This window comes from Meriones unguiculatus, chromosome 1 (assembly GCF_030254825.1).
Source record: "Meriones unguiculatus strain TT.TT164.6M chromosome 1, Bangor_MerUng_6.1, whole genome shotgun sequence".
Taxonomy (NCBI): domain Eukaryota; kingdom Metazoa; phylum Chordata; class Mammalia; order Rodentia; family Muridae; genus Meriones; species Meriones unguiculatus.
Window position 1 is genome coordinate 68,052,599 of NC_083349.1, and position 27,489 is coordinate 68,080,087.

Below are 27,489 nucleotides of genomic sequence, written 5' to 3' on the forward strand. Positions count from 1 at the left end.
ATAGAGGTGTGGCCGAATGCCCCACCCTCACCATATTCTTCAGATTAAAAAGCATGTCTTAAGATATTCCAGCCCAGTGTTCTCAAGTGCTCATCAGCATTGCCTGGATGTGTTGGGGATGCTGATTTCCAGGCCTTCCCTAGCCCCCTGAGTCAGAAGCAAATGCACAGAGCCTGGCATCTGTATTCTAAGTTCTCTTGGTGTCTGCAGAGTTTGAGAATCAGTGCTGTTGTATCCCCCTGTCCCTTTGCAGCATATGGGTACATAAAGGTTAAGCGTGTCTTTTTTTTCCTGGAGCTTCCCCGAACTAAGGGAACAATAGGTCAACACCTGAGACCTCTCTGTCCTGACGTCATTCCATGTACCAGTGTCATCCTAACATGTCCACAAGTCATAAGTAACCGCTTTAAGAAGATAACATCCTAAAACCGAAGGCACAGAGAGACATTAACTATCGCATCCGACCCTCTCGTTTTATACATGATCAAGATCTCCAGCAGCAGTCAGAATGACCTCACTAAGATGCAGATTATCAGCCAGGCCTGGCGGTGCACGCCTTTAACTGAAGCCTGGGAGTGTGTGGGGGCAACAGAGGCAGGTGGCTCTCTGCAAGTTCGACACCAGCCTGCTCTACAGAGCCAGTTTCAGGACAGCCAGGGCTGTGTAGAAAGACCCTGCCTAAAAAACAAAAGCAAACAAATGAAAAAGTAGCTAGTTTTCTCTGCCACAGCCTGGATGGTAGTGAGTCCATTTATAACCCAAACAGTGCCTTTCCTTAGCTGTCCCATCTCTTCAGTTTCATACAGATCCAACCTAGTCCTCAGCGTTAAGGACATTGCCTAAAGTTTCCAGCAAAGATCAGTTTGAGAATTTTCAAATTAATCTAAAAACTTTTTAATTGAGAGAAAAAGCCCATTTTAAGGGCTTGAAATTCGTAACTGTCTTGTATGCTCACCCAGAATGCTCCAGCAGCGTCTACCACTGAACAGAGAGCTCAGAGAATATGAGGAAAAACACAGTAAGAGCCGTGCAAACGGTTCAGCTCCGAGTCACGTACGTTATACACGTCTCATCAGTTCACAGGCTGAAGTGGCGTTTTCCTCAGATTTAGTTAAAAGGAAAAATGTGACAGCAAATCTGTTTGTTGAATATTTTAGAATCTTATACCCGATGTGGTTGGTGGTATTTACATAATTTTTGACAGGGTTCAAAGACTGAACCTAATCCAAATTTTCTTCAGAGACTTGTCTTTCGGAACGTTATATCAACACACATGAAATATTTAGCTAGGAAAACAAATTGAGAATGTGATTTCACAACCATTGTCTGCACGCACACATGGATCAGTCTGGCCATGGAGGAGAAATGTTAATTGGTTCTCCGTTCCTACCTGTTGCTGGGTGCTGTGACGAGGAATGGGTCATGTTCTATCTGCTTTGATCTTGAGGGAGCTGGACAGCTGATTTAGTGCTCAGCTATGTGAGAGCTGTAGAGGAGCGGGGTGTGGCGGGCCATCTGAGTGAAGAAGAGAGAAGGCTGCCTGGACAGGGAGCCGCGTGGGCGCTCACTGCTTCTCCAGGCCACAGAGGTACTGACAGGTGATTAGAATACAAAGGTGCGGACACCTTTGTGCATGCTGAATTCTGCCGGAGTGGCACTGCCGAGACACCCGGACATTTCATGCACATTTCTATATAAGCACGAATAATTGGGGTTCTCAGAGAACTGTGCACTGGAGCTTTACAAAACGAGTTTGTTTTCCTCTCAAGAGTCATCTTAGCTGCCCTCTAGGAGAGTGTCTCAGCCTGAGAGATTATCATATCTTATGTTTCTGAGAAAAACGGGAAAATGTCCTGTAGTCTGGGACATTTTTCTTAGATTTTAATCTTCATAAAACAAGTGAAATTCTTCCTGAAAAACACAAACCAATTCCAGCCCTGAAAGGGTCCAAGCTCATTTCACTCTGAAAGCCCAAAGCAGGCTGGACAGGTCTTCATGGAGGAGAGGATTATGTAAGCAGACACTTGGGCATTTTGCTCTCTAAATCTTCTGATAGAGCTAAGGGAACCCCTCGCTGTGCTGAACGACTTGTCCTAGATAATCAGGGCAAGGAAAATTAAATTATTTCATACAGCATGACCTGCAACACACTCATCTGAACCAAGCCTTCTAAACATGTCACAATGGTTTCTTTAAAAGTATTCTCAGGATCTTAGCAACAGCTACTTTGTGACAATGATGGTCGTAATTTTGGCAGTCATGTATGCCACCGAGCGCCTGTACAGCCGCTTTGATCTCTAGGTAGTTTGTACAGCAGCAAGAAGGGCAGGCATTACTGTCTGTGTGTGACACTTGAAGAAGTTGAACCTCACAGTTGTCGAATTTCAAAGGTGGAAGAGAGCGGAGACGCGCTTTCCTTTCACCTAACTTTTTCATTAAAAACACAAGCCTGAGACCAGGAGAGCAGGCTGACCCACAGACCCATGGGGGTAAATCTTGGCCTTAGGAAGGTCTGGGTCTTCCGATGTTTCTTACTAATTTTTCACTCCAGCATGGCTACACTCAGTCCTGAAAGAAGCTTAGAAGGGTGTGTGTGTGTGTGTGTGTGTGTATGTGTGTGTGATGTGGAGAAATTTTGTTGAAAGGAGTCCTATATACATGTTGGAAAAGATTCATGTTTATACTTTTATATGTAGACAGATTCAAGCATAGACTGGTAGACATACAAACCACCCACAGTCTTCTCTGGAGAGAGGAGGGGAGGACTGGACTGGGCAGAGCTTTGAAGGGTCTCAGAATGTAGCCCAGGCTGGCCTCCATCTTTTAGCCCAGCCTCCTGTGTGCTGAGATAACAGGTGAGTGCTGCCGTGCTTGGCTTTGTTGACCTATAGCTCCCTGAGTGAAGCTGTAATAGCATCACTTGTTCAGTTGGCGGGGGTGGAAATCAACAATGAGTTGTTAGGCTCGTGCTACACACACACACACACACACACTCACACACACACACACACTCACACACACTCACACACACACACACACTCACACACACACACACTCACTCACACAGGAGTTTTGTTTTTGTTTTTTTTTTTTTTGAAACAGGGTCTCTCTGTGTAGCCCTGGCTATCCTGGAGCTTGCTATGTAGACCAGGCTAGCCTTGAACTCAGAGAGATCCGCCTGCCTCTGCCTCCTGAGTGCTGGTATTAAAGACATGTGCCACCACCATCCAGGTTACTTTTATGTTTTGAAAGTACAAGGCAAACGTAAGTATTAATAAATCTCTTTCTCTAATGTAATACTTTTAAATTATAAGCCAGGCATGGCAGTACATGCCTTTAACCCTAGAACTTGGGAGGCAGAAGCAGGAGCATCTCTGTGAGTTTGAGGCCAGCTTGGTCTACATGGTGAGCTCCAGGGCAGCCAGGGCTACAATGAGAGACTTTGTTTCAAAAAACAAAACAACAACAAAAGTTAAGTTAAGCTGGGAGTGGTGGCACACTCCTGTAATCCCAGCACTCAGGGAGGCAGAGGCAGGCAGGTCTCTGTGAGTTCAGGGACAGCCTGGTTTACAAAGTGAGTCCAGGACAGCCAGAGCTACACAAAGAAACTCTGTCTCAACCCCTAACCGCCCCCCCCCAAAGTTGTTTATGTATTTATTTTTAAAGATAGGGTCTCACTATGTAGCCCTTGTTGGCCTAGAACTTACTTTATAGACCAGGCTGCTTCAAACTCACAGAGATCTACCTGCCTCTGCTTCCTGAGTGCTGGGATTAAAGGCATGTACCACAGCACCTGGTTCATAATTTTATAAAATAAAACATATTTTAAAAGAGAGAAAAATGAGTAGCGGGGGATACCCCTCAGTGTCAGGCAGCTTCCACATGTCCAACACTGCAAAACAAAGTCTTATAAAAGAAAACGATCAGGGGGGTGGAGGAAAAGAAAAAGCTCATGTGTTTTTCTTAGTGGTGACATTGGCCTGAATTTTCCCAGACTTCCAGACATGTCCAGCTCAGCCCTTCCAGACCAGTGCAATCCCAGGATAGCTATGGGTGTGTGGGTGACAGTGCCATGTCTGTCGTGCCACCATCTCAAAAGCTGGACACCCCTGGAAGTCTGTCCCGTGTGGCACTGAGGGAGCGTGTGCTATTTTCTCTGCACATGTGGCATTATCACTTCTCTGCGCACATGCCGAGTTGTACTCGCTCTGAGAGGAAAGGCAGTCCCCACCAGTCAGTTATAAAACCACCCACTGCACGCTGCCTGATAAGAACGGTGCAGAGCACAGGAGACTAAAGGGCTAGACATCAAAGTCACGCAGAGAGGCGGGGACGAAAATACAGTTTTAGAAACCACTTTGGTGACTATATAGACAGAGAAAATGTTGGCCCTACAGCTAAAAGGCCTCCAGTCCAGCTCCTTATCTGTGGGTGACCTCAGGTGGCTCACCATATCTCTCCTGGTCTTGTTCTTCTTGTCTAGTTGTTTTGTAGAGACAAAGTCTCACTATCTAGCTGGGCCTATCCTCAAACTGTCAATGCTCCTGCCTCAGCCATGTCTTACTTATAACCTTCTGAGTGTGACCTGGGAATGGTCACATTTGACTACACTACCCATATGGATCGTGTGTGTGTGTGTGTGTGTGTGTGTGTGTGTGTGTGTATGCTTGTGTATTAGGGGCAATTTTTATTAACCTACCAAGTAAAAAGTACAGAACAGAAGAGCAAAGGCAGGATTATCATTGATGCTATGAATCATCTGGAGAGCTGTCATGGTGTCATGAATCATCCTATGGTAATGTTGTGGCAAAGGCCCAAGCACGGGTTAGCAGCATTGACCCAGTAATCTTGAAATTAGTCACAGAGGCCTAGCAATGATGACCCAGCCACACCATTGTTTGTGAAGAGAACATGCAGCAGCCCGTCTCCAAGAAGGGCAGAGCCCCCTGCTGAGTGCTGGAGTAGCCGTGTCCCACCCACCCTTATACCACAGCAGTCCTGGGCTTCCAGCCCGGCTCCGCTCTATCAGGAGTAGGACTGGGGTTGACTCATGTTTTTCATCAACTTCCCTGGCTTTCACTTTCTTCCCTCTGTGGGTTGTAACCACAAGAGGCTCTTCAAAGCTCCTTCATGCTCTTCAGATCTATGGTATTTGGCTAGAAATTTGAACTTGCATCCTGCACGGGACCAGGATTGTCGTCATGGGCATCTTTGTAACCTGGCATTTGGGGGCCTTCCTTTGTGCTCCGTAGTCTGATCTGATTTCTGAGAGTGTTACAGTAAAGCTAATTTCCCCCTTATAATTAATGTGCAGTTATTTCATTTTTACAGCAGGTTAGATGTGGCATTTCACTCAATGCAGATGGAGGTACTGATCTAATCGGGCATACTTAACCTTTCCACCTGCCTAACATTTCTTTACATTTGGAAACTTTGGGCTCTTCCTGTCCGGTTCTCCTTAAAATACATACTTGGTAGATTGTGACTTACAGTGTTGTAGAAAAGTAGGGATGTTTCACAAATCTTTATGGTGTTCTCATCTGGGGGTCATGCTGAACTTCTCTGTACCTTCTAAATGTTTCATCTGTGCAGTCAAATGGAACTATAGTGTTTAAAAATGAAGATCTAGGAGATATTTGAGAGCCCTGAGATCCTGCACTGAAAATTGGCTTTGGCTCTTCTGTAAAGGTGTGTCCACAGTAGACAGTACCCTCCTGGCTGTCCTCACTATTCTCTTATCTTAGCACAAAAAGAAAGAAAGAAAAAGGAAGTGTGCATTCGTTACACAGTCTGGAAAGTGAACGGGGTTGAACTCCAAGTGGATCGAAATTCCTGAACTGGCTCTCTGAGAAGCCACCATGCTTGTCATGAACACAGCTGGTTTTCCTGGTTGGGCTGAGTTGGGTTAGCTTGGCTGCTGGGTAGCCATCACCCGGGAGGAGCCGGTGGCTGAGTTGTACATGGTCACAGCACGGACCTTGTTGAGCCCTTGTTATTCAGTAGCCAATCACTGTTGCCACTATCTCCACAGCTTGAGCCCCACCCCACCCCTGATCTTTCCTCTCTTCAAGCTGTCTACCTACCCCTTGCCTTCTATTCCTCTCCTCTCCACACCTTCATCTCGACAGTCTTAGCTTCCTTCAACATCTGTAAGGAAGATTCATCTTTGTAGGCAGAGCTCCCATGCTGCCTGTATGAGGGTGCCACTGATGAGGATAATATTAGCAATGATGCTATAACGGCAGGAATAATCATAGCAGTGGTCACTTCCTGTGTGGTAGGAACTGTGCTAAATTCATTATGCATCCATCCACTCTCAGGTCAAGCCTGCAGCTTGATAACATCCATCTTCCTTTCAATGATGAGGTGCAGGCTGGTGAGGCTTTTTCTTTCTCACTGTCACATAGCTGATGAGAGACAGGTTGAGGCCAGGACCCCTTGATACCTGATCCCTGCCAGAACTCATACAGGACAGTCCTTGGCCTCAGAGGCACCCACAGTCAACACCTCGCTGAGCAGAAGACTGAGAACCTTTTTCAGGAATATCTTCCCTCTGAGAAGAATATGTTATGTGTACTTTTAAAAATCACTGTAACAAAAATAATTGAAAAAAAAAACCAATTTAATTAATTAACTAATCAATTAGTTCTTGTTGGAGGGAGCACACATGCTGTGGTGCGCATGTGTAGGTCAGAGGGTAATCTGTGGGAGTCTGCTGGGAGTCTCCCAGCAGCCCTCTTAACTGTGAGCTGAGCCAATGGGTCAAGTAATCAGCTGATAAGGTTAGCCCCCATGACCCAATCACCTTCCAGCGGCGCCACCAGCAGGGACCAAAGCAACAGGAGTTCCCTCAGGGGCCCATCTGAACCACAGGAAGGGATAGCAGAGCTGCCTCACAGTGCTGCGAAGGTAATGCTATGTGTTTATGGTGTCTCGGTCATCAGAGACTGTACCAGGCCACAGAACTGCTTCTGCTGCTGAGGTGCATCTGTGTGGCCAGAGCTGGATCCCCAACCCTGTAAAAGAGTAACCCAGACTACACCCCACCTTGAGGGAAGCCTCTCCTTCCAAACCCCATTTTCACCCTGGCTCTGTGACTGTGCTGTGCTCTTATCTACAGGGTGGAGGAGTTTTCCATGTTCAGAACCTTCTAGAAATAAGTCTTTGGCTGGTTGATACTCATACCCAGGTTATTATCCAGGGTGCTCTACAGTGAATTCCTAGCTCTGACCATTAGTCCTGTACTCATTCCATTCCACAGAAGAGATTGGTGAGATCCATAGAGCCTTGAGCCAGTGAGGCCACGTAGAGAAGCGGAAGGGAGTTAAATGTAGACCATTTAAGCAGGTAGTCTTCTTTAACATTGCTGTTTTGAGGTAGGTCTTGCTGTGTAGCCCAAGTCTGGCTCTGATACACTTGCTTTGCCATCCAAATTCTAGGGTTATAGGGTCTGTCACCACATCCAGTTTGTAACATAAATGACTTTTGGTATTTATTTATGTGTATGTAGTGTGTGTGTGTGTGTGTGTGTGTGTGTGTGTGTGTGTTTGTGTGTATGTGTGTTTACACATAGAGAGAAGAGAGCATAGCACCCTGGAGCTAGAGTTACAGGCATGTTTGAGCTGACTGCCTCGGGTGCTGGAAACTGACCTGCAGTTCTTTGTGAAAGAAGCAAACACTCTTTTTGCTGAACCATCTCTCCAGACAAACATTCTTATTTTTTAAACAAACTAAGGAACAGCACTGGGATTGTCCCGATAGAGCCAGGCAGAGTGGGCCCAGGGGCTCCCTGGAATCTTCCATTGCCACCTCTGCCCCATCTTGAAACCACTGCCCCCTGGCCTGGCGTTATTCTTAATCAGCCTCTCCTTAGGCGATGGCTTAACAGCTAGCTTAGCAACGGGGCATGACAGTGAATCTCTGCCCTGACATCACCAGCAAAATACCAGTGAGTGTCCAAACAATCGCTGTGACCATGTGGTATGTGCTCACCCCACCCTGAGATACTGCCTGGACTCTGCGATTCTGTCACAGAGAAGAAAATTGGTTAAGCAACATTCCCCCAATCACACACACCCTCTAACAGGCAGATGGAAGCTGTTAATCTTCCCCCACCTGCCACACACTGCTGTAGCTCCATACCTGTCACTGGGTCACAAGCCTGTGGCCTTTGCTCAGACTTGAAGGGAAAGCCCTTGATTTGGTCTTTTCTTTCATTGGTTAAATTTCTTGCAAAGTGTAACATAAACCTGTCCTGTCTTGCGCTTTCTCAGACTGAGGCATCGTGCCCTTCCCTGCGGTCTCAGAGAGTCTTCTCTCTCTCCACTTTTTATGTCTCCACTCCTGGAAGCTTTGCACACCTCCAGCAGATGCCCCATCCATGTGGGCTAAAAGATCAGTGTTCCGAGGGCATATCTGCTCCTCTGACGGAAAGACTGTCACAGGAGCATCCTGTGTGTGTCACTGACATTCTTCTTTTGGGATAAGATGGAGATTTCCAGCATCCTGGTCCATGCCCTGCTTTCATGTTTGTGTTTTGAGACAGGGTCTCTGTGTGTAGCCCTGGTTAACCTAGAAAAGCTATGTAGATCAGGCTGGCCTCAAACTTACAGTTGTCTCCGACATCTGCCTTCCTGGTGTTAGGATTATGGGCATGTGCCAGTACGACTGGTTGCAATCCGTATCTCTGGCCAAAGGCTACTGTGCCGTTGCACCTTGCTTGGGGCACTTAGCTGGACAGCAGTCACCCTTTCCTGACGAGAACAACAGGCTGTACATCCTTTCCATGTGGTGGGATGAGAGCTCTAGAGGCAGGTTTTCTTCACATCTCTTAACCTTCCAGCATTTAAAGGGCAGCTGGTTTGCCTATATGTAATATTTTAGGTTGAACACTCTTCAGGGAAACTGATTTAATTAAAAATTTTAAACGGACCACTAGAGTTTTAGATCTAATTATACACTGCAGATTCCTTGTAGCAATTAATGGCTCAGAGATAAAACCTCAGGCTGGGGCAGTGGAGCCCTTCAGGCCTCTTGGTAAATCAGAGCCTATACTGCCAGCTGTTTCTGTGAGTGGGGACCAGCCGCAGGGAGGGCATCTAACAGACACTGTCACTCTGGGCCAGGAGCATGTGCACTATGGTGCTGTGTGCCCAGAGCCCACCTCTGTGGGGACGGCTGCAAACAGCACAGCTGCACACAGTGTAGGTGGGGGCATGGGCATCCAATGCCAGGCCACTACTTTCTAAACGTTGACATCCTTGGGGTCAGTGCCTCGGGAGAATGGGCGTGGTGGCACATACCTTTAATCCTAGCACTTGGAAGGCAATGGTAGGAGAATCTCTGTGAGTTCAAGGCCATTGTGGTTTACACCATGAGCTCTGGGACAGCCAGGACTATGTAGAGAGACCCTGTCTCAAAAACAAAAGGAAGAGAGGTAGAGGAAGGAAGGAAGGAAGGAAGGGAGAGAAAGAAAGAAAGAAAGAAAGAAAGGAAGGAAGGAAGGAAGGAAGGAAGGAAGGAAGAAAGAAAGAAAGAAAGAAAGAAAGAAAGAAAGAAAGAAAGGAAGAAAAGAATGAGGGGAGGGAAAAAGGGTAAAAGGGGAAGGCAGGGAGGGAGTACATCCTCCTGGTTTCCCAGTTCTTAGTGGGTGCCTTGTAAGTGCTGCCTGTGGAAAGTACCCTCTGAATGAAGGGGTGAATGATAAATCAGCATGGGTGAACATAATCATTCAAGGGTGAAGGGGATAGTTCTGGGGCTTAGGATTACCTTCCCAAACCAAGGTAACTCTCCCAGGTCCCAGGAAGCTGAGTCAGATGGTCCTCACTGAGGTTTCACCAGCAACCACTTAATGTAGCATGGGACAAGCTAACTTCTCTGTGTGGTAAGGAGGGATGAATGAGTCCTAAAAGTCTGCACTGTCTGCCACTGGCCTAGTGAGTAAGAGTCCTTTGGGATCTTGTTTTGTTGGTCATGCAGCCTTGGCTTCCCAGGCTCTTGGACTGTCTACTCACATTTATGTGCTACTCAGGCTCCTAGCAGGATCACTTCCTGCCCACAACACCCGGGTACCCCCAGGCCCACCTAGGCTCTCTAAACAGAATCACCCTGAGTATCTGTGTGTCTTGTAGAAACTGTTTTCATTTCCTGTTGCTCCTATAACAAATCACCACAAATCTGATGGTGTATGGCAGCCTAGACTTACTCTCTTACATTTCTGTAAGTCAGAGTCTAAGATCAGTCTCAGTAGATCTATAGTCAAAGTAGCAGCAGGGATCCCCTCCTGCTGCTCAGGAGCATTGTTACCTTTCTGTTTTGAATTTCTAGAGGCTGCCTGTGCTGTCTTGGCTCACAGTCCCTTCCTCCACGTCCAGACATCAGTGTATCATCTTCTCTTTCTTTGATACCTGTTTCCATCTTCTCTCTCTGCCTCTCATCCTCATCACTCCTGTGATCGTACAGCACATACCCTGGCAATGTCGAGGTGGTCTCTCAGCTTAAGATCCTTAATTTAATCATCACTGTAACTACCGTATAAGGGGCACTCATAGATGCTGCGGTGAAAGGATGTTTTGCACGCATGTGTGTCTGTGCACCCTGAGGACAGTGCTCACGGAGGTCAGAAGAAGACGCTGAACGCCCTGGAACTGGAGTTACATATACTTGTGAGCTGCCATGTAGGTTCTGGGAATTGAGCCTCCATCCTCTGGAAGGGCAGCCAGTGCTTCTAACTGCTGAGCCATGTCTCTAGTGTCTATCCATTCAACCTAGATGTAGAAAGAAATATTTTAAAGCTCCTGTGCTAGGGTGGGGTGGTGAGTGACCGTACCCTGCTGCTCATCAGCAAATTCTACTTAGTAGCTTGTGTATTTACATTCTCCATTTTGAAGTGTTCAAGGCACTGTATTCACATAAAGTGTATTCTCAAAAAAGAAAGAAAGAAAGAAGTGTCCAGATCTCCCGGCCACCAGGCTCTGATAAGCCACAGCCATTATCTTCTTTGTTATTTTGTTTCTGGCAGTTACCACAGCCACCCAAGTCAAGACTCTCCAAGCCTCACTTCTTTTATTTTTTGGAGCTTTATGCATTACAAGAATGAGAAAGAGTAACACAGTCATCTTCACTTGGCTCTAAAATGTGTTTGGATTTGGATTTGAGTGTGGGTGTGCCTTGTGTTCTGCGGCCTCTTCAGCAGCAAAACCTTGAAACAGACACTCCAAGAACACTGGACATTTAAACGTCTTCCTTTTGCCCTCTCTTTCTCCTTCCTTCCTCCCTCCCCTCTCCCTTCCTCTTTTCCTTCTTTCCTTTCCATCCCTCCTTCCTTTTTGTCCCTTCCTTTCTTCCTTCCCTTCCTCCCTTCCTTTTTCTTTTGTCTTTTGAGTCAGAAAACTCATGTACCCAGTCTATCTTTAAACTCAAGTAAGGATTCAACAGTAGCCTGGAGTCATCTGATCCTTCCGTCTCTTTCAAGTGCTGAGGTTACAGGAATGTAGAGGAATTTTAACCCAGCAACATGGCTGCTTTGGCAAGGGATCATATCCAAAGACCTTTCAGGTCCATGTGATCCAGCTGGAATGCAGACACATCCTGGATTACAGACATACACTTAGTTCACACTTTTAATCCCCAACAATGAAGGCAAGGGTAGTTTATGAAAGGAAGCAGCCATACTTGAAAGTGACATCTCATTGAGTGGCAGACAAAGTGATGAATCAAAGAAAGATTTGACAGAATGACTCACCCAACCCTCAGGAGAACAGGAAAGAGAGGCTCCCTAAGAGCAGCAGCGTGGGGTGAGAAGAGTGGAGTAGTGAAGTAGTTTTGCTGGGACACTTTTAGAGACAGGTTGCAGAAAGAACGAGCCAGAGTGAGAAGGAGCCAGAAGGCTAGAACACACTGCCAGAGTTAGTATGAGGTCAAGCAGAGCAATTCAGTCAGAGGGCAAGAGAGAAGCCAGATTGAATCAGTCAGCTAGGAGAGGAGTTTGAGCCAGAACAGCTGAGTTTCACCAGTGAGAGTTCAGGAAGAGCTAGAAAGTTTGAGTTTATTCAGCAGTAAGTCTTAGAGGCTGAAAACATTATAGGCCTAGGTTAGCAGATGGGGGCTGGACAATTGTAGAAGCTTCTAGGCCTACCTAGGTCTAGGGATAGTTAGAACAGAGAAAGAAAAGCTCTGGGCTCTGCCCAAGCCATGTATTCACACAGCTTGAGTACGATCTCATCATATCTCATCATCTGAGGAAATAAAAACAACAATTACATCGGGCGAATAAAAGTTACTTTGACACAGGTGTGTGACATCACCTAACCTGTCTAGGTTATTAACTCTTGCAAGGCTTTGTTTTAGGGCTTGATTAGTCTTTTTCTTATTTAGGATTTTGGGTTAAAAGGGATATTTTATGTGGATAATTTGTGTGAAATCACTTCTGTGTAAGGTTGAATAAAGCCAGGGACAGTAAGAATTTTCAAGACAAAGCAGAAGCTGGGAAGAGAAACTGGTTCTTGGTCTGACTGAGTGCTGGGTCCGCATGGTGAGCTTCTGGTCTGTTTGTGGGCCGGGCCTGAGCAGCGAGGTTCCATAGTTGCTCCCATATCTGACCTGCAGACGTGGCACATGGCTGGCTTCCTTTTCAGGGAGGTGGCTCTCCTAATAAGACATCTATAACACTTCAACATCCAAGAGGAAAACTTCTAGCAAGAACTCACTGCAGCCCAGAATTCAAGTTTAAAAAGCACAGCTGACTTCTCTAGGAAAAACAAAACCAACTTTGTGCTCCTTCAGTCATGGAAACCACATTGGCACCTCATTAACGCCTTGTTAGAAAGGACAGTCTGTGCAGGGAACCAGCCTGGGGGAAGAGCAGGCCGTGTTAGGCAGGTCTGGGGAAGCTGAACCAGCCTTCTAAAGCTCTGCTACCTAATAGCACATAAGTCATAACCATTCATTAGGTGGGACCATTCCCTTTTTCAGTTACTCTTGACTGCCCCTCCCCACTTTGTTGCTGCCATGATTGGTGCTATGCCACACAAGGGCTCATGAAGCCCGGATGCCACCAGCAGGACTCCCCAGAGGGCAAATGGTCCCTCCTCTTTCCCCGTGTCTTAAAATGCAGTAAGCCTCAGAGTGCAGCATGCCTGCTAACTGGACATCTCTTTCCTCAAGCAAAGGGGGAAGAACAAAGTCATTTTTATCTGGCTTGACAGTGTGTTTTATTTTTGTACTTAGTGTGGGTGCACCTCATGGTCTGGGCTCTTTCTCCAAATGAAACAAGCAGACAGCCCAGGAGGAAGTATGCACAGAGAGGCTGAGAGGCTCCCATGTAATTGCTGGGGTGGGGTTCGAGTCTCACAGGTTCACTTATCTTTCCTCAATGACTGTGAGTGTCCAGAGCTCTAGGTTCTTGCCTTACAAAATTGTAATGAAAATGGCCTATCCTGTGTGACCCTTGACTGTGTGACCCGTGAGGAACTAACAAGCTTACACTGATCCCAGGAGTAAAAGCTAGTAGACACTACCTCCTCGATACCTCCTCCAAGACAAGCCCAAGCATAAGCACCCTCTCCTCAAAGAAGCCCCCAGGAAGGAGGTGTGTTGCATCACAGCCTTGTTTGTCTCTCTTTTGCTTCTCTCCCCAACCCACCCCAGGCTCTCTGCCTCCATTTACCTCTGCCTCTCCCCGCCTCCCTCCCTCCCTGCTTCATCATCTTTGAGCTTTTACTGCACAGTGCCCATGACAGTGTGGACTGATGTGTCCCAGCTGTGCATTCCTGTTGTAAGCAGATTGTTCAGGGGTCCATCAATGCAGCCTGCAGATTTCACAGCCTCGTTCAGGTGCCCCAAAATTCCATTTCACCAGCATCCCAAACACATTTCTTAGTTGCACTCACTTCCCAGAAGGGAAACGTAAGACCCAGAAAATACCGTTTATCTAAAAGCCTCGATTGTGGAGACCACACACAGCAGATTCTATGGGAAAGTGTGTGTCATTTATAGACAATCCATTCTCACTTTGCCCAGAAACACAATAGCCAAGTGACAGAGGTCGCAAGACAGGCATGTGGCAACCCCTCCCATCTCTTATGAGACCCTACGGAAACTGACCAACACTTACTGCTTCAAATTTAGTTTTTTGTTTATAAGATTTTTGGTTGTTGTGTATACTATTCATGCATAGAAGCTGTCTTATTATTTTTGGATATGAAATGAGGACTAGGATGAAAATATGTCCTAAATATACACAGTTTGTTCTGTGCATACTCTTCAAGCCAAGAAGCATGTGAGATTTCTCATGTCATTAGAGGGATGGCGTGGGGAGCAAACATACTGGGATGTTTTTATCTTATGTATGGTACAGGGTACAATCTCTACCGGTATTTTATTATTATGTTTTTGTTAATTCTTCTTAGGCAGGCATATGCACGTGTCATAGTATGCATGTGGAGGTCAGAGGACGACTTGTGAGAGCCAGTTCTCTCCTTCCATCGCGTGGGAGCTGGGCTCAAACTCAGGTTGTCAGGCTTCGAGGCAGATCCCGCTACCTAAGGCTCTAGGCACAACTTTTCAGCGTATTAAGTGTTACAACACTAATGCATACATTTAAACAATAATGGGAAAATAGTTACCTATGTTTTTTTATATAGATATATCATGATTTACTCAGCTCAAGATCTGTTTCTCTATTACTGGATTTTATAGCTTTCAGCTGTTAAATACTGTCTTAAGAACATTTTCACCTATCAAGTTTTGCCCAGGGTATATTTGCACAGCTGAATTATTGAGTCAAAGACTTTGACAATAATGACCATGTATTCCAAACCACCTTTACCAAAGATGTGTGAGTAGAAACTATAATTCACTTTCCGTCGTGCTCTTTGTTTTTCTCTTCTGAAACAGGATCTCACTATAAAGTCTGACCGGCCTAGAGCTTGCTATATAAATCAGATTTGCCTCAACTTTGAGGCATCCTTCAACTCCGGTATCCCACAGATTTGAGTCACCACACCTGGCTGACATTATGTTTTGTTTTGTTTTTTTCTACCTTATCCCCCCATCATGGAATCTGTGTTTTTTATTTTGCTAGTCAAAGTTGTTTTTTTTTTTTTTTTTTTTTTTTTTTTTCTGTACTGGTTGCTTCTAATTATCAGGGAGATTGACCTTCTGCCATATGGCCCTTTCTCTCAGACATGTCCTAGTGTGTGAGCACTTGTATGTAGGACCTATGAAGCAGGGTCTTGTCTGCATGGGGAAAGGGGCCTCTGCTGTGCAATGCAGCCCCTTGCCAGTCACTGAAAACCAGCAATGCATGTGGACCTCTTGTCTCCCTGCAGTGCTGCCAAGCTTCTGGACAAGAGCGCCTTCTCAGTCAGTAACCAGAACCCTCTGCTCCCGTCACCAGCCAGCCTCCAGCTGGCCCAGCTGCAGGCTCAGCTCACCCTCCATCGGCTGAAGCTGGCGCAGACGGCGGTCACCAGCAACACTGCAGCCGCCACGGTTCTGAACCAGGTCCTCTCCAAAGTGGCCATGTCCCAGCCGCTCTTCAACCAGCTGAGGCATCCATCTGTGCTCAGCACCCCACATGGCCCTGCTGGGGTTTCCCAACATACTGCCACCATACCCAGTGCTCGATTTCCCTCAAATTCAATTGCCTTTTCACCTCCCAGCCAGACACGAGGCCCGGGACCCTCTGTGAGCCTGCCCAGCCAGCCCCCCAGTGCTGTGGTAGTACACCCCTTCAGTGGGGTGATGTCTCAGGCCCCTGCCCAGCCAGCAGTCATCCTGGGCATTGGGAAGGCTGGGCCTACACCAGCTACTGCGGGGTTCTATGAGTACGGCAAAGCCAACCCTGGCCAGGCCTATGGCTCTGAAACGGAGAGCCAACCAGGCTTCTTGCCAGCCGCAGCCTCAGCCGCAGCATCAGGCAGCGTGACCTATGAAGGGCACTATAGCCACACAGGACAGGATGGCCAAGCTGCCTTTTCTAAAGACTTCTATGGACCCAATGCCCAGGGGTCACATGTAGTAGCTGGGTTTCCAGCTGACCAGGCTGGGGGCATGAAAGGGGAGGTTGGTGGGCTGCTGCAAAGTACCAACAACCAATGGGAGAGCCCCCCTGCATTCTCTGGCCAAAGCAAGCCCGATATTACAGCAGCACCCAATTTGTGGGCTCCACCCGCCGGCCAGCCCTATGAGCTATATGACCCTGAGGAGCCTACCTCAGACAGGACCCCTCCTGCCTTTGGAGTTCGGCTTAACAACAGCACGCAGGGGTTCAACTGCTCTCGGCGGCGGGCCAAGGAGGACCAGGCCGGGCTGCCCATGAGGCCCCTGCAGGCTCATGAGCTGAATGACTTCCACGGTGTGGCCCCACTCCACCTGCCACACGTCTGCAGCATCTGTGACAAGAAAGTGTTTGACTTGAAGGTGAGTTCCCCAGGAAAGGCTGGGACACACGTATGGACTCTAGTTACTTCTAAGACAGAGGCTCATCCAGGGACTAGGCTAAAGAACTTGTTATCAGGGCCCTTTATGGAAATCATAGGCTGTAGAACCCAAAAGAATTTCAGAATTATATCAGGGTCCTTTCCCTGCTTTAAGGCAGGTAGGGCATTTCTTTTTCCTATGTAGATGAAAAGGCAGAGGTCCCCTGCTTCTCTTTGATGATTTTTCTCCTTTGGACATTCTAGAAGCTACAGTTCCTTCAATACATATGCTGTACTGAGTTTGAAATAGAAAAATGTGCAATTCTGGGTCAAGGACAAAATATCAGTTCTTATCCCAGAGCTAGACAAACCATTAAAGAGGTGTCTAAATGTGCTTTGTGGAGGGCGAGCCTTCTCCCAACCGCCCCACGGTGGTGAAGAGCTTTCTTTGCATTACTGTGAACAAGAACCCACCTGGTGGAATGCTCGCTCCAAGCTGTACTGATAAATGTTCCAGGGCTGCAGGAAACATATGTAACAGCTGACACGCACTTAACTTTTTCCTTTGCTGGTAGCAACTGTATTTGGGGACTGGGCCTCGTTTAGTTCTGGCTGTTCTTGGACTCATTATGTAGCTGAGGCTAGTCTCTGCCTTCCTGGATGCTGAGCGTGTTGGCATGTGCTGCCCCATAGGGTAGAGATAGCTGTCATTGGCTTCTTTTCACAGATGAGATGAGGAGTCCAGGACCACCTAGCCAGAGGGGGACAGAGAGGGGATTTGGTCTTAGGGGTCCTCCCTGAGCCTGCTGTTGTGCTAGCCCTCTCCCACCCGGAGCCAGAGCATAATACTGTTCCTCCTCAGTGGGAGTCAGAGCAGAGTGTCTTTTGCTGCTGCTCAGGTCATGTCACCAGATGTGTCTCTGTGACTTGAGTGGGTCCCCTTGCCATGCAGAGAAGACAGTGATTCTGGGAGATGCTGGAGTCCACAGCTGTTTTCTGAGGCTTTATAGCCTACTACACCATAGACCAGAAAGGAGTGGGTGAAGACTGTCTGTGCAGAGGGAGAGTGTGAGGTCAGAGATGGATCAGGGGTCTCTGGAGAGGAGACAAGGCCATCTGACTCCAAGTCTTGGTAGCCATCTAAGATGGATACGGGGTATGCAAGTAAGGAGTTGACAACAGAGACTGACATTTGGGTAGCAGCATGTAAAATGGGGAGACATGGGGAAAGAGAAATGGAGATGAGACGTCCTTGTTGGTCCAGGCTCTGGGCGCACCTAGCTCCCTCCTGGCTGGTAGTAACAGCCTTAATCCTCTACCTCCCCATGGACTCAGCTCTTGTCCTTCTCTGTTATTCCCTTCTAGGACTGGGAGCTGCATGTGAAAGGGAAGCTACATGCCCAGAAATGCCTGCTCTTCTCTGAAAGGTAGGTGCTGTCCGGAGAGTTCCATGCATGTGCTCAGAATGCTGAGAGGGGGCTGAGGTGCTAGGCTGGGCACAGGGAAACAGCAGAGAGCCAAGCAGGGAAGACATCCCTGCCATCTGGAAGCTTCCACTGAATGCAAATACTTGAGCTCATACTCCTGGTGCAAATGCTAACCAGAAGGCAACACTGGGAGGGTAGGGTAGAGGGAGCACATGTGCGCATGGCTCTTGGGCAGATTGTACTGCAAAGGGAGCATCTAGGTGATTCCTCACTGAGGACGATTGGAGGTGGCCATATAAGGGAAGACGCCTTCCTACCAGAACAAACCAGATTAGAACCTTTCAAGGCTCTTCAGTTTTGTGGACCTGGGGTACAAGACAATATCATGTCTGATCAGCACAAAAAGAGAGAAAAAGAGAGAGAGACAGAAACACAGAGAAACAGAGGGGAAAGAAGGAGGGAGGGATGGAAGGAGGGAAAGAGGGAAGGAAGGAGGAAAGGAGGAAGGGAGAGAAGGAGGGAAAGGAGGGAGGGAGGGAGCGAGGGAAGGAGGAAAGGAAGGAGGAAGGAAGGGAGGGAAGGAGGGAGAGAGAGAGGAAGGAAGGAGCAGGGACCTGAGTCCCAGGTCTGATCTCTGGCTGCCGTGAAGACTTCTGTTTTGATGTTGTGTGTGTGATTGGAGCTGGTGGGGCCTAAAGGAGGAGTGACACAGCCAGGACCTTCAGACAAGATGCTGTGTGCCTTGCTGAGAATCCATGCTGGGGTCAAGGCATACCTTACAGATCAGTGGGAACAGACTTTCTGCCCCACGGATGTAGAACAGACAGGTACACACACATTATTGTTCACGATAGCTAAAAAGTGAAAGCAAGTGGGAAGCCCATGAACAGAGGATCAGATAAGCAAAAATGTGGGCTAGCCACACAATGCACCAGTACTTAGTGCTCAAAAGGAAGGAAATTCCGACATAACTTTGAGCTGTAAAATTCCACTCTGGTGACGTATCTAGAGACTAAACAGGCCGGAGTTGGTAGGGAATGAAAAGTCTGTATTTAGTTTACAGCAGTTTCAGTTCTGTAAGGTGAGGGTTCTGTGGCTGGCTGGGGGGATGGGTGTAAAGCATGGCTGTATTTTGTGCCATAGAACAGCGCCTTTGAACATGGTCATAAGACAGTACCTTCCACGTCATGGTATCTTACCACAATTAAAAGAAGTTTTACAAAGGCATCCTTTCTCTTTATTGTGGTAGAGCTCATTAACCATCTTAAAGCTTTCAATCAAGCAGCATTTAGCACATTCACCACCAGTCTCACTACCATACACCCAGCCCTCACTGCCGTGACCCTGGGGATCACCAATCTGTTCTGCTTATGGGTTTGCCTCTCATAGGCATTTCGGGTAAATGGAATCCTACGATATATGGCCTTTCATGCCTGGCTTTCTAAACTTAGCATATTTCGGAGGCTCACCTACATGGCAGTACATAAATGATTCTCACTTTCTTATATGTTCAGAAGCACATGCAGCATATCCCCTCATCTCTTGATGGGCCATGGTGACGATGGCTGCTACGAGCAGCTCATGTGGATTTTCATTTGAGCAGATGTTTTTCAACTTATGGGTATTTTATATACAGGAGCAGAATTTGGGTGGTCATATAGTCATTTTTCATTTGACTTTTTGCAGAAACAGATTCTCTCTCTCTCTCTCTGCTCTAGTGCTGGCCTCCGCTGTATCCTGGCTTCTGCAGAGGGGACACTGTGCACCTCCCCAAACAGTGCAGCTGCTTACAACGCCCCTGGGAACGAGGGTGAGTGGAAGAGGCCCTCAGATGGCAGCTTGCACACAAGCAGCAGTCCGAGGATTTATAGCCACCTCTGAGGTCCAGGTCTTCCCTGCCTGGGCTTCCCGAGCGTTCACAAAAAGGCAGATCCTGAGTGCCGACGCTGTTCTCGGGGTGTGTCAGGCCCTGCGCTGAGCCAGCTACAGCGAGCATGGAGTTGCAACTGCTTTAGCCAAACACTGGAAAGGGACAGCGTTCTCTTCTCATACATTTCTGAGTGATACGTGCGTGTGCTTGCGTTTCGTAATCTACAGCTCATGGCTGAGTTAGGCTGGCTAGTCAGGGAGCCTCAGGGATACTCTTGTCTCTGCACCCCCCTCCCAACAAACACACACTGGAATTGTAAGCAAGTGCTACCACACCTGCTACTTCAGGTGAGGACTAGGGCTCAAACTCTGGTCCTCAGGCCTGCAGGTCCAATCAAGCTGTCTCCCCAGTCATGAATTTTGAAGGTCAAGTTTGTGACTAGGTTACTGTCTGTCTGTCTGTCTGTCTATCTATCTATCATTAACTTGGTGTCATTCATCATTCAGATTACGCCTCAAATCTTGGAACACCGTATGGAGCCATTCCAACAAGGGCCTTCACTCAATCAAACCCCACGTTTCCCTTAGCCTCCTCTGCGGCAAATGTGAGTACGAAAGCTTTTTCTCCACTTCCCTCATCATCCTCAAAGTGTTCACATCATCTGTCGTGTTTAGCCAGAGGGATGCAGAAAAGGTTGGGATGGAGCTGGGTCTTTGTGTGCTTCAAACAGTTCCCCTAGCCAGAGGCCAGGGGCTGTGTCGTCTGTCCTGTGAGTGCTGACGCAGAAGATGACGCGCTGTGTTCTTTGCTGTTGTCTGTGTTGAGGTAGGTCTCAGTACACTGCGTTGCCTGGTACTTACTATTGTAATCCAAGCTGGTCTCAAACTCACAGCAATTCTGCCGGACACCCCCCGCCCCCCGGCCCCAATGCAGGGGTTGTAGCCTGAGCTCCAGTGCTGAGCTTTCTGCCGTAAGTTCCCAAAATCAAAGATACGTACTGATTAGCATTTCACAGTGATTGAGGGAGAAAGCTACATGCTTTCATGTTTTAAAAGTTTTTAATTAAAAAAAAAAAACTATTACTCTGTATGGTGGTACACATCTTTAGTCCTAGTATTTGGGAGCCTAAAGAGGGCCTGCCCTATGAGTTCAAAGCCAGCCTGTCCTACACAGCGAGCTCCAAGCCAGCCAAGGCTACAAAGTGAAACCTTGTCTTAGCATCCCCCCATCATTTGTGTATAAGTATATATTTGTGTATATGTGTGTAACAGTGTATGGCATGAGTGTGCAAATGCCCACAGAGGCCAGCAGGAGGCATCAGATCTCCTAGGGCTGAAGTGACAGGTGGTTGTGAGTGATGTGATATCAGTGCTAGTAAACAAACTCGGGTCCTCTGGAAGAGCATGAAGTGCTTTTAACCACTGACTGTTTTATGTAATTGTGTGTGTGTGTGTTGTGGGGGTACGCTGCTGTACACACTGACTGATTTATGTAATTGTGTGTGTTGGGGGGGTATGCTGCTGGGTTCCTGACTGGTTACAATGTAATTGTGTGTGTGTGTGTGTGTGTGTTGGGGGTACGCTGCTGTACACACTGACTGGTTTGTGGCTGGGGAAGGGGGCAGAGGACACCTTTCAGGAGTTTGCTTTTTACCTCTCCTGTTTGGTAGCTGGCCTGTGAGTGTGAGAGCCACTCTCTTGCCTCCACCTCCCTTTTTGGTTGCAGAGACACGGATGCAGGCTCCACATCCAGCTTTTGGCATGTGTACCAAGGACCAAACTTGGGTCCCCTTTACTAGAGAACCCACATGGAGACTGAGCTGCCTATGGGCTACATCTGAGCAGGGGGTCTGGGTCTTCTCCATGCATGGTTGGTACATCAGTCTCTGCAGGGCCCCCTGGGCCCAGATTTCTTGGCTTTGTTTGCCTTCTTGTGGAGCTCCTGTCCCCTCTGGGCCTTTCTATCCCCCACTTCTTCCATTAGACTCCCTGTGCTCTGACCAAAGTTTGGCTATGAATCTCAGCATCTGCTTTGATCCCCTGTTGGTTGTAGTCTTTCAGTTGCTCCACAATTAAACAGGGACATTTGCTCAACTATGTTCATAGCAGCTTTATTCATAATAGCCAGAATCTGGAAATAACCTGGATGTCTCTCAATGGAAGAATGGATACAGAAATTGTGGTACATTTACACAATGGACTATTACTCAGCAGTTAAAAACAAGGACATCATAAAATTTGCAGGCAAATGGATGGAACTAGAAAAGATTATCCTGAGTGAAGCAACCCAGAACCAGAAAGACACTCATGGTATTTACTCACTTACAAGCGGATATTAGCTGTATAATACAAGATAACCATACTAAAATTCACAAACCTAACAAAGCTAAATAACAAGGAGGACCAGAGGGAGGATGCTTAATTCTCAACCAGAAGGACAAGCAGGATAGACACCAGAAGCGATGGAAGGGATAGGAAAGAGTTCTTACTTGGAGGTTCATGTTTTAGTCAAAAGTTAATTTTGTGGTTTCCAGCATTCACTCTAACCCAAGCTGGGGTAGGCTGCCCTGGTTGACAGGGAGCCTGGGGTCACAGTTTGCACACTGACTTCACCTTGAGGTTTAGACACAACACAGAGAACTGGTATCATTTGAGCCCCTTATGGAAAATTAGAAGAGGCTGCAAAAGACATGGGCTGGGAAATTCTGGTTTTCTCAGACATCATCCCTCCTGTTTGGACCACTGAGCATATGGCCTTGGAGTCAGGAGACCTAAAATCAGGTCTTAGTTCTGGACCTGACAGCTGTGTGGCCACAGGCAGGCCATTTTACTTCTCTAAAACTCTATTCCTTAAATACAGACAGTGATTCTCCAAAGGATGGCTTGGAAAGGTAGGAAAACTGCTAAGTTTCCACATGTCTTGTACCCATTTGTATTATGCCTTACATCTTGCATGTCACACCCAGCCTTCAAAGCAGAGAGTGAGGCTTGAGGTGGACCAGAGAGTGTCCATCACATACACGGATGACATGCTTTGCACATGGTCCTGTATGGAACTAACAATGGTTATTACCGGGCAATGAGTCCTTCTACCCAGTTCGGCTACCTGGGATGGCGGGGAAGCCACTTTGTGCTGGCTGAAGCTAGGTCCAGGTCTCCATGTCAACACTGGCTTTGCACTGGTCTGCCTGATTGGTGTATCTGCTTCCCCTCAGATTATTTAATGTTCCCACAGAAGCACTTTAAATTATGTCCAAGCCAAGAAAACACAAGCATGTGATGATGTGCATTGATTACGGTTCTGACCTTTTGCATTAATCCAACTCTCCCCCCCCCCAAAAAAAAAAACCCTCTGAGTACCACTTCTCACAAATGGCTAGAGGTATGGAGTTTATAAAACATGATACTTTCTACACAGGCAGCTGGCAGGAGATGGAGATCCCAGGTGCCACACACCACAGCTAGCAACTCTGTTGTGCCTCATCTAGCTCATCTAGTCCTCTGGACAGCCCCACACATAGGTGCCACTGTTACTCTTATTATACAGCTGAGAAACCGGGGCCAACAGAGACCTGGTACCTTTCCTGCGGTTGCAGTGCTGGGAAGTGGAGGTGATTTAAGGCTCAAGCAGCCTGGATCTGGGAGTTGCGCTGCTCACCACACAGCCCTGCCTCCAGGTTCTCAGAGGACTGCTCCTTACCGTGTTTCTTGTCCTTAGTGGATTCTCCTCCTTCTCCCTGCACCCCAGCCCACAAGCTCCTCAGGAGAAGTGGCTGAGGCAACCTTAGGGGTGACAGGGACCTGCCTAGCTGTGGGCAGCCATGGAGCAAGGTAAAGACTCCAGCACTGTGGGATGCCCAGGTTCTTCTGCATGCAGCACACGTCCCAGGATGGACACAGGCATCCAGAGTGCTTCCTGCAGATTCCCATCAGAGAGGAGAAGCGTCATTCGACTGGTTTTACATCATAAGTTTTTTTTCATTGCTATTTAATTTTTTATTTTTTTATTAATTAATTCAATTTATATGACCCTCCCTCCTCTCCTTTCAGTCCCATCCCTTCTCCTGCACCCCCTCTCCCTCATTCCTTAGAATAGGAGAGCCCCCTTTACCCAGACATCCCAGCTCATCTATTCACATAAGTTCATCTTCCTCTACTGTGGCCTGGTAGGGAAGTCCCGTCAGGGGGAAGTGGTCAAAAAGCAGACAACATGGTCCAAGTCAAAGATATTCCCCACTCCCCTAACTGGTGGGCCCACATGAAACCTAAGGTGCCCATTGGATATATCTTCTTGGGGTCTGCGTGTTGCAGTATGTCTATCCTGTGCTATAACCATCATAAGTTTTATCATGGCTTGCTCATTGCATGAGCCTCCCCATGGATATCTGCGGAATCAGGAACCCCCGCCAGGAGCTCCTACCTTACGCTATCATTCACTGGAATTCTTCTGTCAAATAAGTGCTGGTGACCAGCTAGCCCATTCTGTCAAGCAGAATCGAAGGCGGGCATATCTCTGTTTGAGGAAACCTTGAAATGCAAGAATTTTGCCATCAGAAGACAAGCTGAGCAGCTGAGCTGCTGCTGGAAACGATCTTACAGGCTCTGTGAAGGCTCAGGGCAGCCCTTCCCAGAAATCAGTTCTTCTTCCTGCTTACAGATAACTTCCGAAGAAAATCAAACTCATTAAAGGAGACTGTGCCAGGCTCCACGAGCACCCAAGAGCTTCTCCTTTGTGGTGCACATTTCCCCTCACAAAAGATATGCTTGTTGGAAAAATTCAGACCTACACCCACTTTGGAGGTCCCACTGGAGCTATGATGCATTTCTCTCTGCAACCATGCCTCCAGCTTACACCAGGGCCTTTTTTCCTAGGTCCATTTACGCACTTCTTTCCAGAAACATACTCTGTTGAGCAAGACCACACATAACCAGGGCTCTGCCACAGTGGGACCACCATTGTTTGTGGAGCAGCAGCAACCACCCATTGCTACTCTGAAAGCTCCCTCATTCTAAGCAGGAGAACAAAGCGACACAGGGGCTGGAGGGCGAGAGTGCGAAGCATGCCCGCACTGTCCCCAAATCTAAAACCTCCATGGGAACTGTCCACAGCAAACAATCTGGCAGGAGCCTGGCTGAACCTTGCCTTGCCTCTGCTGAGTCGGAGTCTTTCCTCTCCATGTTTAATTTGGTGGAGGCGGGACATTGAGTGACAGTTGCATGCCGTGTTTGTGCGCGTGTCCCCAGCCCCCCTCACTCTACTCAGGGTCCCCAGAGATAGGTGTTGCTTTTCACTTCGGCTGAGCTATTTGACAGAGCCGTGGCTTCTCCCTGGCTGCCATACCAGAGTAATCAGGTTTCCAGAAGGGCCATCCAGACTCCTCAGGCTGTAAATAGGTTTCTCGCACCCGCTAAAGACATACTTTGTCTAAGTGTAGCTGTAAAACCATCTTGCAGCATTCACAGTCACCCTCACATTTATTTAATGATGCTGCCCAGATGGCCCATGGGCCCTGAGATAATATACATCATCTTGATTTTGCTTTCTCACCAATACCCTTCATTCAATAAGGAAAGTGGGGTTGAAGAAAACAGAATGCTTGTAGAAGGCCATAGGCCTGTGGCATCCCTCAGATGGCCAGCCATTTCTAGGACACTTACCTGTCCTGCCAGGCCTTCTGAATCCACATCTCAGAGCATGACTGTCTCCCAGTGTCTTTGCACATGAGGATTAGTGTGGCCATACTACCTGTGCCCTTCCTGTTCCCATTTTAGCTCTGTCATGTCTCCTGTCCTTTGAGCCCAAGCCAGCAGCCTGCATTTCCAAAGACTGATAGAAAGGAGACAGGAGAACTGGGTGGGTTATATTTTGTGGGTTTAAAAAACATTTTTAAATAAATTCTTAATTATTTTTCTTCTTGTTACAAAAGCAACCCACCATGATGTAGAAACATTTCTAACACTAGTATATATGTAAATAGAAACTCTTACTTTGTAGAGAAAACAGAAGGCAAGCTAAATTTGCTACAGCTTGTGTCTATAGATAGTTTAACACGAAAAGGTACTTCAAAAATCAGCTCTCACACACACATCAGATCACAGTACGTATTTTATTTTACCATCTTCATTTTAATTAAAAAAAACTAAATTTAACTTATTTTTTTCATGTGTATGGGCATTTTGCCCTCATGTATGACTGTGCACCACATGTGTGCCTAGTGCCTGTGAAGTCGAGGGAGGTTGGCTCCTTTGGATAGCAGAAAGTTGTCATGTGGTTGCCAGAAACTGAACCACACTCTCCAAAGGAGTAGCCAGTGCTTGTAACCACTGAGCAGTTGCTCTAGTTTTGCCTTATTTTCTTTTTGAGGCAGGGTCTCACTCTGTAGCCTTGGCTGGCCTGGGACTCACTATATAGAACAGGATCCACCTGCCTCTGCCCCCTCAGTGCTGGTATTAAAGTCATGTGCTGCCACACCAGGCCAGGCCTCCAGTTTTAACATAATATGACTGAAAAGGTTACGGGGATAAAGTAGTTCAGAAAAAGAGCAACTTAATAGCCACAGACAAATGCTTGACACCTGTTAAAGTGATTTACTCTAAGTTAAACCTAGTAAGCTCAATAAACTAAGAGCATTAATAAAAACAGCATCTGTGTCTACTCTCCAAGTTAATTCAAGAAACATGGCTATGGAAACCATACCCATTTCTATCTCTGTGTTCTGCTCAGAATCACCATTGTGAGAAGTAAACATTAGTCCTTTCTCTCTCATTATGTGCACTTAACATATGCACACACACACAACACAACACCTGTAGATGCCCAGAGACTGCCATATAAAAGGAGATCACCCAAAGACATCCAGTTGGACCCCAGAAATCGTTGACTGAAGGTGGAATCTGCAATCTGTAGCTGCAGGAAGCACTCCAGAAACTCTTCTCACCTACGAGCCTGCTGCCCTGTGCCATGTCCTTATCATAATTCTGAGATATTTGAACAGAACCTCTTTTGAGCTCATACACACAGCCTGTTTCTATGTGCACCAAAGGGCACTGAAAGGCCTCAGAACCTTCAGAGACACGTCTGTTTGCTCTTTTCACGTTGCTGCCCAGCTGTAAAAGATCCGTGGGCAAGCTGAAAAGTCTGGGATCCATCTGAGGAGCCATTAGGAGCAGCATCAGGCAAATGAGTAGCCCCAGCACATTAGCGCACACAGCTAGAGCCACTGACACCACACGGGGGCATCTGAGGTCACTCCTCCCCTCCCTGGGAGAGGATGGTTGTCCTTTGAGCTTGGTAATTAGGGCTTTGGTTACAGCCCTGACACCTTAGCTCTTTAGAGATCTGACCTTGGGCTGGAAAGCCTCAAGTGCACCTGTCACATCTGTGTCTCCTGGGAGCTCAGCAGCAGAGCCGGGAGGTGGGTGTGAGCCCCTCAGCAACTCACAACCAAACACAGGCTCCTGAGAGCCCGGCAGTTCTTTAAACCCTATCTGTTTCTACCCCGGAGCTACAAAATTTTTGATACTTTTTAATTTCTTTCAAACTGACAAAAAAAAAAAAAAAAAAAAAAAAAAAAAAAAGACGTAAGGGACTCTTGTATGACAGTTGCCAGGATTCGTTTGCTATTCCTTTATCTCTTGCCATTTCCTTCATCATTCTTTTCTATGTTTCACCAGCTGTCTGTCTGTCTGTCTGTCTGACAGGTGTTTTCTTTCCTGAAGCATCATCTAAGAATAGCTTGAAGACCCTGTGCATTTTGATTTCCTAAGAATAT

General features: G+C 47.2%; 1 protein-coding gene across 1 annotated transcript in view; it reads left to right on the top strand.

Moving 5' to 3' along the window:
- Nucleotides 1-27,489, top strand: part of Rbm20 (RNA binding motif protein 20) — a 182,740-nt gene that overhangs the window by 116,449 nt on the left and 38,802 nt on the right. The window contains exons 4-7 of the mRNA XM_060377041.1: nt 15,330-16,422; nt 17,787-17,848; nt 19,567-19,658; nt 20,225-20,322. Coding sequence (XP_060233024.1) covers nt 15,330-16,422; nt 17,787-17,848; nt 19,567-19,658; nt 20,225-20,322 — 1,345 coding nt within the window. The remainder of the gene's footprint in view (nt 1-15,329; nt 16,423-17,786; nt 17,849-19,566; nt 19,659-20,224; nt 20,323-27,489) is intronic.